We start from the raw sequence: 17339 nt of genomic DNA on the forward strand, positions 1-17339 counted from the left end.
GAGTTCCAGAGAGGGAAATATTTTGTATTTCTTTTTATTCTTAGGTTGACAAGACAGCAATGTGATGTATTCCATGAACCAGAGGAGCACCCCGGATAGCCCTTTGTGACTTTTCTCCAGTTTAAAGTCAGCTCAGATGGCACAGTAGTTAGGTTTCTCCACTGGAAGACTCGAAGGCCTTTTATTGATTTGACTCCACTGGGAGTGGATGCAACGGGCACTACACCAGTTGTCCCCTCTTGAAGGGACTCGAAGGTCAGCCACAGACTTGCCTTGAGTTTCCTCCACTTACATGATACTCTGTTGGGCAAGTATCATAGGGGCACTCAAAAAGAGGATGTTAACGCCACGCTCTTCCATCTCAGTTTTTGTCCTTTTCCTCAAAAGACAAAATGGACTCTCCACAGAGAGTCGGCTTCGTCTTTGGGGTTGATAGCGAAAAATGGTTTTGGTAATGGTTTGCATAACCAACACTAACTGAACCACGGTCATGATCTTTAATCGCTGACTTCTACTTGTTCTTTAAAGTCGTACCCCGGTTAAAGTAACAGCACCTTCGCTTCTTAGAGATATCGAGAAGATCGCAAAAGGTCACTTGGTTGCAAAAACAAAAAAGCACAGCTGGTCGTACTAAGCTTATAAAGATGTGACTCACACTGACTGTACTTTAGTATAGTATGGACTTGGGACTTTGTGAACAAGCTAATCATAGCAGGTTTGTTGCCTGATTAGCATTGGATAGCATAGCCCTCTCGTCTCCTATTGGCTAATAAGACGAGCTCTCTGGGTTAAATCAGGACGACGCACCGCAGCGTTAGGAACAGTGTGAAGGTGGTGAAAACAGACATGTCTGACTTTGTTGAGTTACTTTTCTGGCATGATTTTTTGGCTGCATGGACTTCATTACCAGCCTCTCCTTAATGTTCAGCAGCACTTGGCTGCCGTTAATTTCCCGCCCCGGACACACAAAGAAGACGAGTATGCCTGTGAGACCTGCAGCAGCTTTTGTGTTTGTGATTTTTTTTGGCTGAGGCAAAGGCCGATGTTTTTTACACACGCTCAGGGTTTGACTACAAGAGGTGAGGAGCGAGGTTTTTTTTTTTTTGTTGCACGAGGCGATAAGCGACGGGCAGATGACTTGGCTCAACACAGCTTTTGTTTTTCTTTGCTTTTCTGTTTTTTTTCTTCTTCTTGGCACCCGTTAGTAGGCTGTGTCAGTGCAATGCAGAAATCGAGCAGATCACACAACCTAGCTGAGTGAGAAAAAAAAAAACGACACTACCTTCCAGATAATCACAGCCGAGAACACGCTCGCTTCTCGTATTCCTTACGGCGTTAAATACATTCCTTAATATGGTCCGTGCATCCCGGCTCTGTTGTCTAATTAGCTATTAATGACATCTCTTCCACTGTGGACGGCTCGGCACGGCCAGTTATATGTTACATTACCGAATGATAATTCTCAATGCTCTGGAGAACAAGCTAATCCGCTGCATAATTCATCAGCGCACAGGCCTACTCCTTCATCAGTATTCATGAGGTTCCTTTTTCTCCAACATTCACAACTTCTCACATTCAGTGTTAGGAAGCCTCCGTAAGGTCGTTACACGTTGAATCCTCCAGTTCTCTGGTCACTGGTCGAGGCTGCTGCTCGTCAGTGACACGCCTTTTTGTTTCGCAGCGTTGAGACACAAGCACGATAAAACAGAGCTAGCATCGTGTAGCTTAGCACTGATGGGAGAAGAGGCGACGCCGTCCGTGGTTACGTTTCACTTTCTAACTATGACATAAAAAACCCAAACAATCAAGACAAATACTTAGGCAGCTATGGTACAAATCAGCATCCGCAGAGCAATAAAATACAGAACAAACTTCACAGATAACAAGAGAAAACTATAAAATGCAAGCCTAATACTCGTTCCCTTTAGCTCCACCTGCCCTCATGTCGATGTTTGCGATTACTTAATACCTTGTTGACATCTTTACACTTCGACAACTTTTTCCATCATTTGTTACTTTTCGACCGAGCGTTAAAACGATATGACTTCCGTTATTTGAGGATCAATGGAATCCAAAAGTACTGCAGCTTTTAAAAATATGAAGATCTAAAAAGTCAAATCTTTAACCAGAAGCTGCCGCAAGCGTAGAGAGAGAGAGGGAGACAGAGAGAGAGAGAGAGAGAGAGAGAGAGAGAGCGAGCACACAGTCTTGAAAGCATGTCCGCATGTCACCGTCTTTGTCACATTAAGGGCATTTTCACACCTAGAGAACGCCACATAGATCGTTTGCTCTGGTCTGAATCTCGGACCAATTTGTTCTATTCTTTTATTAATTACCTCAGCCATTACCGCTCTAACTTGGCAAACTGACTCGGGTTTGTTTTAACCACACCAAACAGGTTAGGTGTGAAAACGCCCTCAGGGCCCGATCACACAGAGACGTGGCGCCCTAGGCTCGGCCGCTCCGTTAACGCCTGGGGGGGGGGGGAGGCTTCAGTCATAACTGACATCGGCAAGCGCTGCGACTCTTCGTCTCGAGCTGAACAGTTGAAAACGTTTTATCTTTAATTCGCTCCCAAAAACTGAAAAGTGCAACGCGCAGCAGCAGAGAAGAGCGCCAGCAAGCGTGTCTGTGTGGTCGGGCCGACAGTCAGACTTAAACTTTTGTTTGGTAATTAATTACAAAACAAATCAGCTAGCATCGGGTGCCTTGGACTTCTTTTTTTTTTTTTTTGCCGTAGTTTCTTAACAGGGATTGATATTGTTTGATTTTTATTTGTATCACCTTGAAGTTTAAAAATCTGACATTACACGCTGTCACGTTGACATTAGCACGATTAGCTCTTCTTTGTCGCCGTGCACGCCGTGTCCCAAACATCGACGGACTCTTTTAATGGTGCCAACATACACAGAATAAGTAAAAAAAATTCTGGATATTCGGAAATCTCTAAGTTTAAATTTTCATGTTGATTGACATGATTTGTAATTAAATTGTTTTTTAAATAAATCTTACAGAAACATTCAGAGGCTTTTTAAATCTCACAGTTATATACTTGTTTCCAGAGGAGCTGAAGGCGTTTGTTGTATTATTTCACTTCCTGTAACAGCGAGGGTTTAGTTTCTGATGCTCTAGGGAGGAGGAAGGACGATTTTAAAAAAAGAAAAGAAAAGAAGAACAACGGACAAAGCTGTGAACAAGGCGTGCTAACGATGTCTGATACCATCCGATAAAAAGATGCAAGAAACTGCCTCGTCTGTGGAGGAGGTGCTGAGACACAGTGATGTTGGAAAATGAGCGTTTGCCCACACGCCTACTTCCTGTCAAATAGCTGACACTTCCTCCCAGCGATGTTGTTGGACTCAGCTGCACTAATTATAGCGCCAAGTCCGACCGAGCCTGCAGCGTTCTGCCTCAACTGCAAAATTGTGCTTAGGAGTTAATGTCCCAGAAGTGTTAAGGCTTTTGAATTTCAATACCAGACATTTCTCTAAGTACTAATGAGCTATACGGATGAACTTTAACAAGATGTATGGACGGATGTAAGAGCGGTATTAAAGGTTTATAGATTCACAAAGAAGCACAATCAAGTCAATTTGAAAAGAAGTCGAGGAATGATGAAAAGAATTGGCCTGGTATTGGTGTTTTTTTTTGCCCAACTCATTGGATATGTTTATCTCTTTGAGTCAGAAGGAAAGGTTTGCAAAGCACCAAAGTATGGCTGAACAGGAACTCCTTAAGTCTGAATATCAATAAACCTTACTTCCTGTTTGGATCTGTTACTAAGATATGTAGATTTATGCAAAAAAGCACAGAATTGAATCCCTCATTTGTAGACGTTTCCTGGACTGTTTCTCTAAAAATCGATACGGAAGAAGGTGAAGTTTCACCGTCTAACCTAACCATGTACTTCAATGCTCTGCGAACCTCACCTCCTAACATCGGCTCCTCGCCTTTCCTGTCATTGGGAGCCAGTAAGGATGAGGGGTTAGCATTAGCGTTAGCTGCAGTTAATGAAGCCACAGGGTGGCCACGGCGAGCAGGAGCGACAGCCCCACGGTGGAGGCCAGGGAGGCGGCGAGGAGCCTGCCGTTGTTCACCAGCCTGAAGGAGATGACCTCCACCTTGAACCCGTCCTCGGTGGCCATGCAGCGGAAAACGCCTTCCTTCAGGGGCGTGTCGACAACCGGCCCCAGGATGCAGAAGTCCCCAGAGAAGAGGCAGGGATAGTTCTTGATGCAGTTGTCCTTCTCCCAACGGTAGGTGGCGTGGAAGGAGCGCACGGGGCAAGGGAGAAAGATGGAGGTGTTGGACTGAACCATCACTTCCCTGGGGGAGGTCCGGCGCTGTTTTAGAGCTGTTAAGACAAAGAGGGAGGAGTTACACACTAAAGGAAGTTAGTTTACCCAATCACAGATGATGCTTTGGAAACAACTTGATTATTTCTCCCAGTTGGTTTAATGGGTATAAATACTGCAGCTCTCAATGCTGATGCCTACTCGGACTCTGGCTCCAAAGGTGCCGTCACAAGGATGTTTTGGCTTCATCTTTGTACGCCGGGAGAAGGATTAGGCATGTTGTCCATCTTTATACAGTCTAGCTTCATATATGAACTGAAAGTTTCACATTGCAACAACAATTTGCCACTGCAGGTGTTGATTTTACTTCTCTGTACAATTACCATTTTTAGAGCTCATCTCCATGCTGCTCTTCACACCGGTTGTTTTGTCAGTTTTTAACAAGGCAGGATTAACCAAAGTGAAACCGCCTGAAGGCCCCCCCATCATCAGGGACCGGATGTCCTCATATTCATTATGTGTGAGTTAGTTTGTGGTTATTTGATTAGTGGCTAATGAATTTGGGAATATGCTCCACTACACTCCATTATCAATCTGAAATTATGTGGGCCTTAAGGCAGGTCCTACATTACCATCTGTCTTTTAAAAGGGGCCATGTGCCAAGCTGTCAACAGGGACCCATAGCTGAATTCTGTCTGGAGGCTCCCTCACAGGTTCATCCAATCACGATCTCAGTGATTCACACCGAGGTGTTGTATCTTTAGTTTGTGACTCCGGTGGAATAAATTGGATTGAACCTGTGTAGTCAGGTCTCTGTGGGTGAAGAGAAATGAAGACAGCTGCAGACTCAAGTTTAGCTTCATCATTAACAATTCTGTCGAGTGTCTGCCACTCGAAGTGACTTCAGGTGAAGATCAGGATTGCACCCTGCCGTAAAGGTCATGGGAAATACTTTCATTCTAGGTTTTTTCCAAAGTCTTTCTCCTGGGACGCCTTTGTCATTACCCGCCCCCCTCCTCCCTAGAGTGGATGCTCCCGCAGGTTGCCATCATAGTATATTTGTTTTTTTTAACCAGACTGTAAACATGTTAATCTCTGCTGTAAAAACAGACTTTTTAGAATGGGTGTGTATGTGACTTCCTGTGCTTCTACAGCCAGCCTCTAGCGGACACTCGAGGAACTGCTTCATTTTCTAATGATAATAATTTCTTTTTGCGAGGTTTCCATGTCGCAGACACTGTAGCTTCAGTGTTTAGCCAACTCTGCATCGGTCTGTAAACCCTTCTGCGTTCTAACCGAGGGGGCGTCCAAAACATCCAAAAATGTCTGATCATATAGTAAGGTCACTTTATCATCTCACTCTCTACACGTCTCACTGATTGGACCTTTAAGTTTAACTTTCTATGGAAAAAGATCAAAACGTGTCGCTGTATTGGCGGACAGGACATGTGTCGCCTCTGACATAAGTGGAAATAAAGTCAGTGTTGAAATCCGATGACTAGAGCAGATAGCCGTCCCCTCAGAGGGGGGTTGAAGTCGTCATCATTCGAGGTTATAACTGAGTTTGAAGCTCTGAGAAGGGGCCAGATGTGGAAAAAAGAAAAACGCTTCTCCCTGCAGGGTTTTTTGACTATGCTTCAATTATATGATAATCATCTTTTGACTGTAGCTGCTCAGAAAGGTTCCTATTCTGGTTTAATTAAGAGAGAGGGGGAGAGAGCAGATAAGGGCTCACCAGCAGCTTCCCCACAAACCGACGAGTTGGAATGGTCCAGATTCTGAACGAGCGCCCTGTCGGGAAACAATAGAGAGGACAAATTAGCAACATTAAACAGTTTCACAAACGGCTTATGAGCCTGCACATCAGCTGACTGTTACATTCAAATGAAAACATGCAGAGAGAAATCATTCAGCGGCGTCGGAGGGAGGAGGGGGAGAGCGGAGTCACAGGCTCATTACAGCACATGATTGATTTTCATTTTCTTTCTAAAAATTGGAAATTCAAAGATCCATTAAAGCCAGAACAATTCACTAACCAAGGGAGTCAAAGCTGTATTAGTTCAACAAGCATATTTTTAATAAACTGAACTCATTATAGGAAAGTTTTCATCACCTCACAGCCAACGATCGTCTGATTTATTTCACGTTAACCCTTTAAAAACAGGCCTCCACCAGGGGGTCGATCAGTCGTCAGGTTGGACGTTCATTAATTAAGCCGTCAGGGTAAAATAAAAAACGTTTTTTATTGTGTGAGACATACAGTCTGGGGCTCAGCTGTGGCTCAGTTGGTAGAGTTTGTCGTCTCATAACCGGAAGGTCGGGGGTTCGATCCCCAGCTCCTGCAGCCACATGTCCGATGTGTCCTTGGGCGAGACACCCCCAAAAGTCCATTTACATTGACAGTTCCAGGTTACCTTCACAGATGAAGTCCGGTGGACTCGGTGCGATTCAGGGGTGAAGTAGCATTTGGTTCAGTTTGCTTTTACACTGCTCTTTGTGAAGCGCACCAAAGCCTGTCAAATGTTGTGTACTTTATCCACCGACTAGTCGGGTCTGTAGCTCCAGTTAGTGGCTACTGCCATCCAGACTAATGCTGACCTTTGACCCCAAAAATAATTGTCATTGACTGGCGATCAGTCCAGGGTGTACCCCGCCTCTCGCCCAATGACAGCTGGGATCGACTCCAGCCCCCAGCGACTAAGAAATGGCTGTAGATAATGGATGGATGAATGGACTTGTCTGTAGAGAAATTTCTTCATGCTTCTATTATCAGGATTGATTTGGATCAAAATATTTTGCAGTTTTTTTGTGGATTTAGAAAAAATAGGTGTAGTTCCTCTAATTGTTTATTTTATTTCACAACATAATCTTTACATAAATGTCATTCTGCCTGACGTCATCTTTCTGTCAACATACGTCTACATGATGGGTCGACAGATTTGAGGGACACGAAGCATCAGAAGAAGTCTGAATCAGAGCGTATGCTGGTTGAGTCATTGCTCTTGCAGAGTTTAAAGGGTTGTTGCTTCACATCTTGCAGTACTGCTTGTGTTTTTTTTTTTTAAGTGCTAATGAGAGTCCTCTCCTCTCTCGTCTCCTCACATGAAAACAGACTCTGCAGCAGTGACATCATATCCAATCATACCCAGTCGTGACATTGTATCCGGGCGGGATGGCGACGCACTTCCTCCTGGCCCTGTCCCAGCCGCAGTACGGATCTCTGGAAAGGATGCACTCTCTGCATGTGTCGCCATAGCGACCGCAGTCAGCCAGCGGCAGCCGCTGGATCTCCATGGCTGTGCCGACATACAGGTGACCCTAAGGAGGACAAGATGTGACAGAATTTGTGTTTTATGGTTTAATAACAGCACAGTATTACTGGGATAAGTCAGACAGAGTTATGTTCTGTTATTCAGACCGCTTATTACAAAAAGAGTGAGGAGCAGTCACTGCGACAGCCGGAGAAAGGTCTTCAAACCAACATGGAACAATAAAAACAACTGAGAGGAAATGTAAAAAAGCATTTCAAACCACATGACTTGACTGAAACCTTTCATTCCCACACCTGCCTGCTGTGACAAAGGGCACATATTATATAAAACACACTGCACCATGTTCCTCTAACTCTAATATGTGTCTCTAGTCTGTCTAAAAACCCCCAATGATGAGAAAAGTCCATCCTCTCCGTCTTTTGCCTGCTCCACTTTTCAGAAAATGTGTGCTCAAACAGGCCGTTTGGAGATTTTCCCTTCATGACATCACAAAGGGCAGTAGCCCCTCCCCCAGGTGGGTGACACTCCCACAGCTAGGTGTTTGTTCTGCCCTCTGAGTCTGCCTTCTCACGGTAAACAATAGGACATGGAGCGAGAAAGCCCCAGACACCCAAGCCCTTCCAGAGAGGGGGCGTGGTCAGACACAGCTCATTTACATATTTAAAGGTACAGACACAGAAACAGCCTGTTCTGAGCAGGGCTGAAATAGAGGGGTTTATAGACATGAACTAATACAGGATCAGAGTGGATTTAGAACAAGAAACTTCACACACATGTTTTGAGGAGCTCTGAGACTTATTTACACTGAAGAAGAGGAGGAGGATATGTCACCTTTAAACCATACGCACTGATTGGAAAAGTGTAAGCACAGTTTTTGCGGGTGGATTTGGAATTCATATCCGTGTGCACACTTTAGGAAACAGTGCCAACAGATTGAAAATCTGTGCTCAAAGATCTGTAATCGGTGGGAACAGATTTCTTCCCTCAGCCTTCAGGGGGGTAAAACCAAAAATCCACATCCAATCTCACAAGTCTGTTTATTTATGTATTGAGCTGCAGGCAAAAGTAAAATTTTGTAGAATTCTCATCAAAAGATGAAAAAGAAGTTAATAAAAAAGCACGAGAAACGTTTGACTCTGCAAGATCTGTGACTCTCACATGATACAAAAGATTTATCCATTTTTTTTAATTTTATTTTTTACTTTTGTTCATGTCAGTATGTTTGGTGCAAAATCTGCATAATTGGAAAATGTCAGGTTCAATTAGTTTTTGTAGATGTCGGTCGAGGATGAAGGGGCTGAATGAACTCTCTGACAAGGAAACAAAAGTGCCCTAACTAAAATCAGCTGTTATCAAGTCTTTGTACGTACATATTAATTCAACAACGGCGTAATATTGGCGTCCCAGTCTGTGAGTTCAAGAAAATACAATACTTAATGTCCCTAAGGGGGAAATTTGTTTTCACAGCTTTGCATGTTTGACACACATAAAGAAAAACATATAACAGCTGCGTCCAAAACATATCAATAAAATCAGCTCCTGGAAAATGTTGACTTGCTGCTCTACTGCTGCCTCATCTGTCAGTGTGTGTGTGGATGTGTGGATGTGTGGAATACAAGCCTTTACAACACTAAAGACACAAACTGCAGATCAGTATCTCTCCTCGTGGATGCTCATCGATCGGGGGGGGGGGGGGGGGGGGGGGGTGTCGGCCCTCAAATTATCATTTCATCCGTCGCAGCCTGTCGCACAGCTGATGTCTGAGAAAGTTGGGTTTTTTTTAACACAAAAATATGGACAAACATGGAATATGTAATCACAAATCAAGGCCCTGTGTCCACCTGGTGTTATCAGGGGCAGAGAAGCGCCGGCTGTGCGCTCGGATGAAGTGCTTGTGCGCTTAGTATAAAAGTGCTGCACGTCGCGCCTTGTCTCCATGACAACGGCCGCTGTATGACCCGCACTGCTCCGTTGCTTTTTGTGTGAATGTTTCATAATTGAGATATTTCACTGTGAGCATCAAATGGAGAATGTTCGACCTCCTACTTTGTCTGGATGATGAGTTTAATTATAACAACGTCCTCGCTATCACAGCTCCGATCAGACGAGGTAAGAGTCCCCACCAGGCTACTATATGATTGGCTGGTTGAAAAGAGCGCCGGTTGACATCAACTAAATAAAGGCGGAGTGCTCAGAAAAAGGAGTCTGGGCGTTGTGTCAATTCTGTGTGCGTCCGCCTGCTGCTGCAAACGCTCCATCGTCTTTGGAAACAATTGAAAAAAGAAGCTGGCATTTAAAGAATCCCGCCAGGTAGACACAGGCCCTAGAGGGAGGACTAAGTGTTTCAGATGTTTATATCTGTCCATATACAGTGAATGGTATCTACATACAGCTGCTGTCGACCTGAAGCCGGATGTGTCGTGCATGATGAAAGCAGGACCAACACCACACAGAGCATCATCGCCCTACGTACCTTTTGGGAGTCGATGGCCATGTTCAGGACGGGTCCTTCGTTGTGAAACAGCGAGTACTGAGAGATGATGAAGACCCCCTCGCTGCTGTGGAGAACTTTCAGGACTTTGCCTTGATCTGTAGAAATCAGAGAGAAAAGATGTTGTGGATGGATCGTAATAAAGACGGAGAGAGAGAGAGAGAGACAAACATCATCTGTGTCGTGTGTTAACTTTTGAGCTTTTCTCTTTAGCTGCCCGAGCTGCCGCCCTCGCTGTGCTGTCCAAAGTGTTTTATAAATATATGGATTTGACTTGGACTTGCCTCCACTCTTAAGATGCCCTGGAGAGCCAAAGGCAAAATGGTCGACTGGAGTTTCTGAGTTTTTATTTGAACAGGCGTTTGTGAAGGCGGAGCTGCGCGGTTCTCGTTTGACCTCCAGAACTGGCTACGATAGAGCAACAGCAGCAGTGGAAAAAGTGACTTTGGGATTCTGGGTGTTTAAGACTGGACCGAATAGATCGACCCAAACAGGAAGTCAGACAAGGAAACGCACGAGCGGCCGGTCAATTTCAAAATAAAACACAACATACAGACTCCTCATCGTATTTTCCATCACTTTATCAACATGACGTCAAAACAGGCTGAACAACAAATCATCCTCAGAAAGACAAAGCAACATGTTGTTAGCACGATTTTCTTTGTATTCCCGTGTGACCTTGTAGTTCTCTTGTGATCTTGTAGTTCTCTTGTGATCTTGTAGTTCTCCTGTGATCTTGTAGGCCTTTTGTGATCTTGTAGTTCTTCTGTGATTTTGTAGTTCTCCTGTGATCTTGTAGTTCTCTTGTGATATTGTAGTTCTTTTGTGATCTTGTAGTTCTCTTGTGATCTTGTCCCTTGTGATCTTGTAGTCCTCCTGTGATATTGTAGGCCTTTTGTGATCTTGTAGTTCTTCTGTGATCTTGTAGTTCTCTTGTGATCTTGTAGTTCTCCTGTGATCTTGTAGTTCTCTTGTGATCTTGTAGTTCTCCTGTGATCTTGTGCAGCTGCTCATGGCTGTAGGGCGGGCGCAATAGGATGGAGCCAAACCGTGACGCTGACAGAACTAAATAGTTGTAGGAATTTGTTTCTTACCTTTAGTTCTTCAGGTAAAACAAATTAGTACACAATTACCCAGAACCTGATATGTTTTTGTTTGCTAAATAAAAACCACGTCTTCTGTTGCCGAAGTATTTTTCTCACAAACCGTTTACAGTGTCTCGCTCCGCAGTGTTTTCTTTATTACCTCGTAGCGTCTCCGTCGCTGCAGGCCAATAAAAATGTTAATGTTACCTTTTTATTTGCATTACCTAACTCACTTTGTTCCGGCGGCTGCGTCTCCCTCTCCAAATAAAAAGACTTGACAGATCCCGAGGCTCCCAGCAGAGAGATGTTCCAACTTGTTTCGTCTTTTGTCACGTTTTTGGATTATTCACCTCCCCCCTCCTCCCCCCACTGTGAAAATGTGATTACAGCGAAACCCTTTTATCCGACGCCTTCATTTCCTGCCGCTCCCTCCAAGAGGCACGAGTCGTCTGGTTTGTCATCATGCAGTCGGGCTCTTGCTGTCACTGACTTGTCTCTTTTTCACAAACTTCAAATCACTTCATTCTCTCTCTCTCTCTCTCTCCCCGCAGTCAAAGATAACATTCCCCATTTCAACCAGTTTATTCTCATCCGATTCTTTAATCCCGCCTGCAGCTATTTTCAGCGTTTTCATCAAAAACGGTGTGTCAGCACTAAAATAGCAGCAAGACATTCAGAGAGCAAAAAAAAAAGGTTGACAAAGCTGAACTCGTGCTGCATCTGCTGAGATAATCTTTTTTTTTTTTTTGGTTTTATTTGTCCGGGGGTAGTTTGCTGAGCGGATCCATTTCTTCTCACAGCAAACATCTCCCCTAATACCTTTTAATATACACGCTCACTATGAAAACTATAGCTAATAAGCTGTTTTTCACGTCCCTCTAAGGTGCAAGCTCTGACTCAGAGTCATACGTCTCGGCGCGGTTTAAGAAAATAGCCTCTGATCTCGAACACAAAGTTGCATAGAAACCGGTGTACGCCGCTGCAGACATTTCTTCCGTCCCCCGAGGAGAGCTTTCTGTTGTATCGCCCTCCGTGACTGAGCTGGTCAGAGCGGCCTGTTTTCTTCTTCTGGTGGTCAATCTGTCAGAGAGCTCCTGAGGCGAGAGAAACCGATCACTACTGGCCGATCCTTTCTTCTGTTTCCAACAGACGCTGGCCTCAAGAGACTAATTGCTCTAGTTTTACTCTGGTTCTGACGGGTCGCCAACCTTTCATATATCCTCTGCAGCTTTTTCTCTCGTGTTTAGCAGCCTGACAAACACACACACACACACACACACACACACACACACACACACACACACGCTTACCATACTAGGAGGGGACTATCGGCTGAAAATGTGTGTTTGTTGTTTTTTTTTTTAAAGAAGTTTCTAAGTGTGGACTTGCAGGCTTGAGAGATGTTGACATACATAAGAGATGCCGTTCATTCACTGCGGGTTTTCACCTCATGAATGCTTGTTAACTGCAAATCCTTTCATTTTTTTCTAGTTAATGGAGGATTTACCTTTTCCTTTTGGGTTAATTTGTATTCAATATTAGCTTAAATGTCTCCATATTGTTTACAGCAGTGCACTGAGTTTAAGTAAGTTAAGTAAGTGTGTGCGCACACACACACACACACACACACACACACGCACACACACAGCGCCAGACGTGCTGAACTTCAGTTCTTGACTGTAGACAATGCCTCTTTTGTCCACTTTTTAATGGAGCTAACTGACCAAGCGTTCATTTTAGCAAACAGAGATTTGACCCGTTCAGGTTTTTATCACTCCGACCCCTGATAAACACCACGGGCGCAGACATCAGACAATTAAAGGGTGTTTACGAGCTCGCCCAAGAACTTCTCACTCCCACGGGTCGTATTTTTCACAGCAACTTTAAACAAAATACAAAATATTGTGGAATTGGAAGAGGTGAAAGATTTATTTTTGGTCAATACAGGAAGTCTAAAACAAGAACTACGACTACTAAGCTGAACTTAGTAGTGCACCGTTGAGATGGGTTCTGTTTGGCTGTTATGTTTGGGTTCTAATCTATTCTTCCTACTTCTGTGTTCGGTCTTAGAGCAACGGTAACAACAGAATTTCCCCCTGGGATTAAAAAGTATTTCTGATTCTGATTCTGATTCTTATGATGTTTGGGTTCTTAGACCGGCTCTTCAAGCGGACTCGGGCACAGTACCCAAGTGAGGTATGTTTGTGTTCACACTGATCAACTGAACTTTGGGGTCAAGTGTTCTTGGATCCGGGCCCGGGTCCCGAGTGTGAAACCGCCCTTAAAATACCAACTGCTAAGTGGGACATCAAACCGCAGCATCTTCAGAGACGGACACCACAGGCAGGACGCTACCAAAAACTTCTCCATAGAAATCACAACCTGCTCAATCATCAAAGACCTAAAAGGTGTTTCTGTTTCATTAAAAAACAACTTTGAGTATGAAAGTCGCTCTGCAGCCCGGTCATGTTGCCATGTTTTAAAGATGACAGAGAGCACAGTAGCGGGTAATCACATGCATATATTCTACTGCTGCCTGGTGATCAAAAGAAGGAGAAATTCACTTTGTCAAATCCTGCAGCGTTGTGTCAGGCTACATCTCACAAAGGAAGGTCCCGGCGAGACCTGTTAGACAGTTTAAAACTCAGAGCTCATGCTCAGATATTTAGGTAATTAGGACTCTGCAAGCTGCGAGGCGCCGCCCCGTCAGTTTGGTCCGGGTCAACATTATAAAGTGGATTCCTTTAGACTCAAAGTAGACCTCTTCTCCAGACAGCTGTGACTAGAATAAACAAGATGTGTGCCCCTGTGGGTGGACGGGCGGGTGGGCGGGCGGGGAGGAAATTAGATGAGTAATGTACTCTCATAACAGACACCACCAAGGTGCCCTTATGCACGGCACCCACTGTCTCGTCGTTCTACTTGAGCTGAAGTGTCGACGAGCCGGAGATCAGCTGAGAGTGAGGAATGAAAAAAAAAAAAAAAACTGCTTCAGTGAGCGACTGGAGGTCAAAGGCTGTACAGGCCTTCTGCAATATGTTATTTTTAAACTCTGATCAAATCAAGACGACAAAGTGACAAACATCTAAAATTAGAACGTCTCGCCTCTTTCCCCGTTTGAAGATCCTGTGAGGAGTGATTCGCTCGCTGTAAAATGGACCCAAATGAAAACGGATGATTTTTTTTTAAAAAGATTTTTTTTGGGGCTTTTCGTGCCTTTATTGGAGGGATAGGACAGAAATCAGGGAGAGCGAGAGAGAGTGGGAAATGAGATGAGGGAAAGAAGCCACTGCACCACCAGCGCCCTGAAAACGGATGATTTTCTGTGAAATACAAACGAAACAAGACCAACAGAGACGATCAACGATGAGTAGTGGAGTAGTCGTCGATTAACTGAGCGATTAATTAAAAGTTCTGCAGGAGAGAGCGTTCACAGCAGCAGGCGCCCCCCCCCCCCCAAAGAAAAAGGGGACATTAAAAGGGCCCAGCCTTTTTCCGAGCTCAAATTGAAAATCGTTCAACTTTTCAGAAAGGCGCTGTTGACATCACCGGCACTTTTTTTTCTAAATGTATGATATTCCCCGTAGTTTAGCCGCCTGCACATCGTGTCTTGTACTCACATCCTCCTCGCTCCGTTTCTGATCGAGGAATAAACGGTCTCAAATATAAAACATGCGGTAAAAAGTAACGGAGCAGTGTCGGTCATACAGCGGGCGTTGTTAACAGACTGTTGCCATGGAGGCAGGATGGACGTGCAGCACTTCTCTTCTCAGCGCTCAAACGCTTCATGCTGTCGTTCCCGAGCGCACAGCCAGCGCCTTTATGCCCCGGAAAAACCTTATTATCTGTCTCAACACAAAAAAATCAAGACAGCTTCAGTTTGGAAGCTGCAACTTTTAACGAGGACGGAGTCAAACGGCATCGTCCTCAGCGGGCTAAACGAACCGGAGCAAATTGGGAGAATGCATTAGTGTTTCATTTAAAGGCACTCGATAGATTAGACCTGACTGCAGTCTTTTTGTTGAGGAGAAGGAGTGTGGTGTAGGGTGATATCATCCCCCTCAAAGATATTTATTGTTCCAACACTCGGGGTAATATTTGCTCTCCAGGCACCGCGCTAACATCAGCCTCGCACCAAGATTAACGGTGCGGTCTGTGACTCCGAGCGGCATCTCTGAGAAGGATATTTATTGGAATTCCTGTCGCAGGGGGAAGACTAATGTCCCGAGGCTACCCAGAATGCATCTGTTTCGATTTCACCGCCACTGGTCCTAGAGGTAGATCCTGCCTCACCACTTCTACTCGTCTGATTGGTTTAAAGTGCTCTAATGCGCCGATCCATCAGGAAGAGCTGCCTGTCTGTGTGCTTCACTCAGGGAGGATTGGATCATTGAGGAGGGAACCGCCCTCAATCATTTGTAGAGATATACGAGAGCATGTTTGAAATTAATTATGCAGATTGATTCCTTTCGAGCCCCGTGAATATTCATGGCTGCACGCCTGAAGTGGAGGTGATGCAATATTGAAGAGGAGGGAAGAGAGGCAATCAAAGCAGAGTTTAGAAAAAAAGTTTAGAGCGTCAGGCGCACACTGAAAGAGTTTCAAAACCTTAACAGAGACCCCAAACATGACGAGGAACAACGACAGAGTCGACCGTTATGTGGAGAAATGTTACAACAGAGTCCAGACTCTAACAACTGGAAATCTCACAAAAACTCAAACACAACAGAGTGAACAAAAAAGTTGCTGTGATAGATTTTTGAAAGAATCCGTAGATAAAGTTGTTGGCTGTACATGTCGTGCAAGCTGGAGGAAAATATATTTCCTGCAGCTGTTGTTTTTACTCCATCAGTCAGCTCGCTTCCCAATTTTCTATCCTTTCATTCATTCATGTCATAAAATATTTTTATGCCATAAAAACTTTTTATCAGGGCTGGGATGAGTCACATTTTAAATCACATGTTTGAGATCCCATTATTTCACATTTAAAATTAAAAACTGTTAGGCTTTTATTTTGAAGGTTTGTCCTGTCTTCAGCTGAGAGTACTTTACTTGCTGTGTGCTATTATTTTGAAATTCAGTACGGCCTTTCTGGTAGATGGAAGGTAAGGATATGTAGTTAAGCACAGAAACAGGAAGTGGTTAGGGATCCCAAAGTGAGGTCAAACAGCCCAAAGGAACGGTAACAAAGGTCAATGTGTGATGTCATAAGGTCAATGTGTGATGTCATAAGGTCAATGTGTGATGTCATAAGGTGGATATTACTTTGGACTCGTCAGCTGAGCTTCTCTGAGAGTTTGTTAAAGTGAAATGAGACGTTCAAAGATGCAGCAGTGTCCTTCTTTTACATCACTGAGACCACAGGGAGTCACTGAGGACCACTATCTACGGAGAGCCTGAAGGGACAAAATAACAAGAGATTAATCCCGCTTAACTAGTTGATGCTGACAGGGCTAGTTTTTATTAAATCTGTTTCAAACAGAGGTTTCAGATTCATAGATTCATAGTTTTCACCGCTTAAGCCAAAACACTTTCTTCTCATAAATCACAAGAGTAGAAACAACCAGGAGTGAGAGTGATGGCATGTTGTTTCAAACGCTGAAGCTAGAAAATAATAAAGAAACATTCAGTACTCTGGGAACAGCAGATCGCCTGTACAACCTGTTCCTCCAGTCTCAGACACCACTCAGAGTGCTCCAGTTTCTTTTCAGGCCAGCTCCATCCCTCCATCCCTCCATCTCTCTATCCCTCTGTCCCTCCATCCCTCCTTTCCTCCATCCCTCTGTCCCTCCATCCCTCCTTCCCTCGATCGCTCCTTCCCTCCTTCCCTCCATCTCTCCATCTCTCCATCCCTCTGTCCCTCCATCCCTCCTTCCCTCGATCGCTCCGTCCCTCCATCCCTCCTTCCCTCAATCACACTATCTCTCCATCCCTCCCTCCATCGCTCCATCCCTCCATCCCTCCCTCCCTCCATCCCTCCACCCTTCCCTCCATCTCTCCTTCCCTCCATCACTCGATCCCTCCCTCCGTCCCTCCTTCCATTCCTCCTTCCCTCCATCTCTCCATCCCTCCTTCTCTCCATCTCTCCATCCCTCCATCCGTCCCTCCATCCCTCCCTCCATCGCTCACTGACACAGTTACCAAAGCCCACAGCGAGAGGCCATCATACTGTCTTTTTAAACTCTGGATTGTTTTC

At 44.6% G+C, this 17339-nt stretch overlaps 2 protein-coding genes across 5 annotated transcripts in view; both read right to left on the minus strand.

The window, feature by feature from the left end:
* lingo4b (leucine rich repeat and Ig domain containing 4b) overlaps positions 1-17339 on the minus strand; it is an 83567-nt gene that overhangs the window by 2744 nt on the left and 63484 nt on the right. The window lies entirely within an intron of this gene.
* si:ch211-113g11.6 (uncharacterized protein LOC559008 homolog) overlaps positions 2712-17339 on the minus strand; it is a 45961-nt gene continuing 31333 nt past the window's right edge. Inside the window, exons 11-14 of the mRNA XM_061049783.1 lie at positions 10041-10156; positions 7441-7613; positions 6031-6086; positions 2712-4354 (exon numbers count right to left, since the gene is read on the minus strand). Of these exons, the coding sequence (XP_060905766.1) occupies positions 4008-4354; positions 6031-6086; positions 7441-7613; positions 10041-10156 (692 nt within the window). The 3' untranslated portion in view covers positions 2712-4007. The remainder of the gene's footprint in view (positions 4355-6030; positions 6087-7440; positions 7614-10040; positions 10157-17339) is intronic.

The sequence above is a fragment of the Labrus mixtus genome, chromosome 11, assembly GCF_963584025.1.
Source record: "Labrus mixtus chromosome 11, fLabMix1.1, whole genome shotgun sequence".
NCBI classification, from domain to species: Eukaryota; Metazoa; Chordata; class Actinopteri; order Labriformes; family Labridae; genus Labrus; species Labrus mixtus.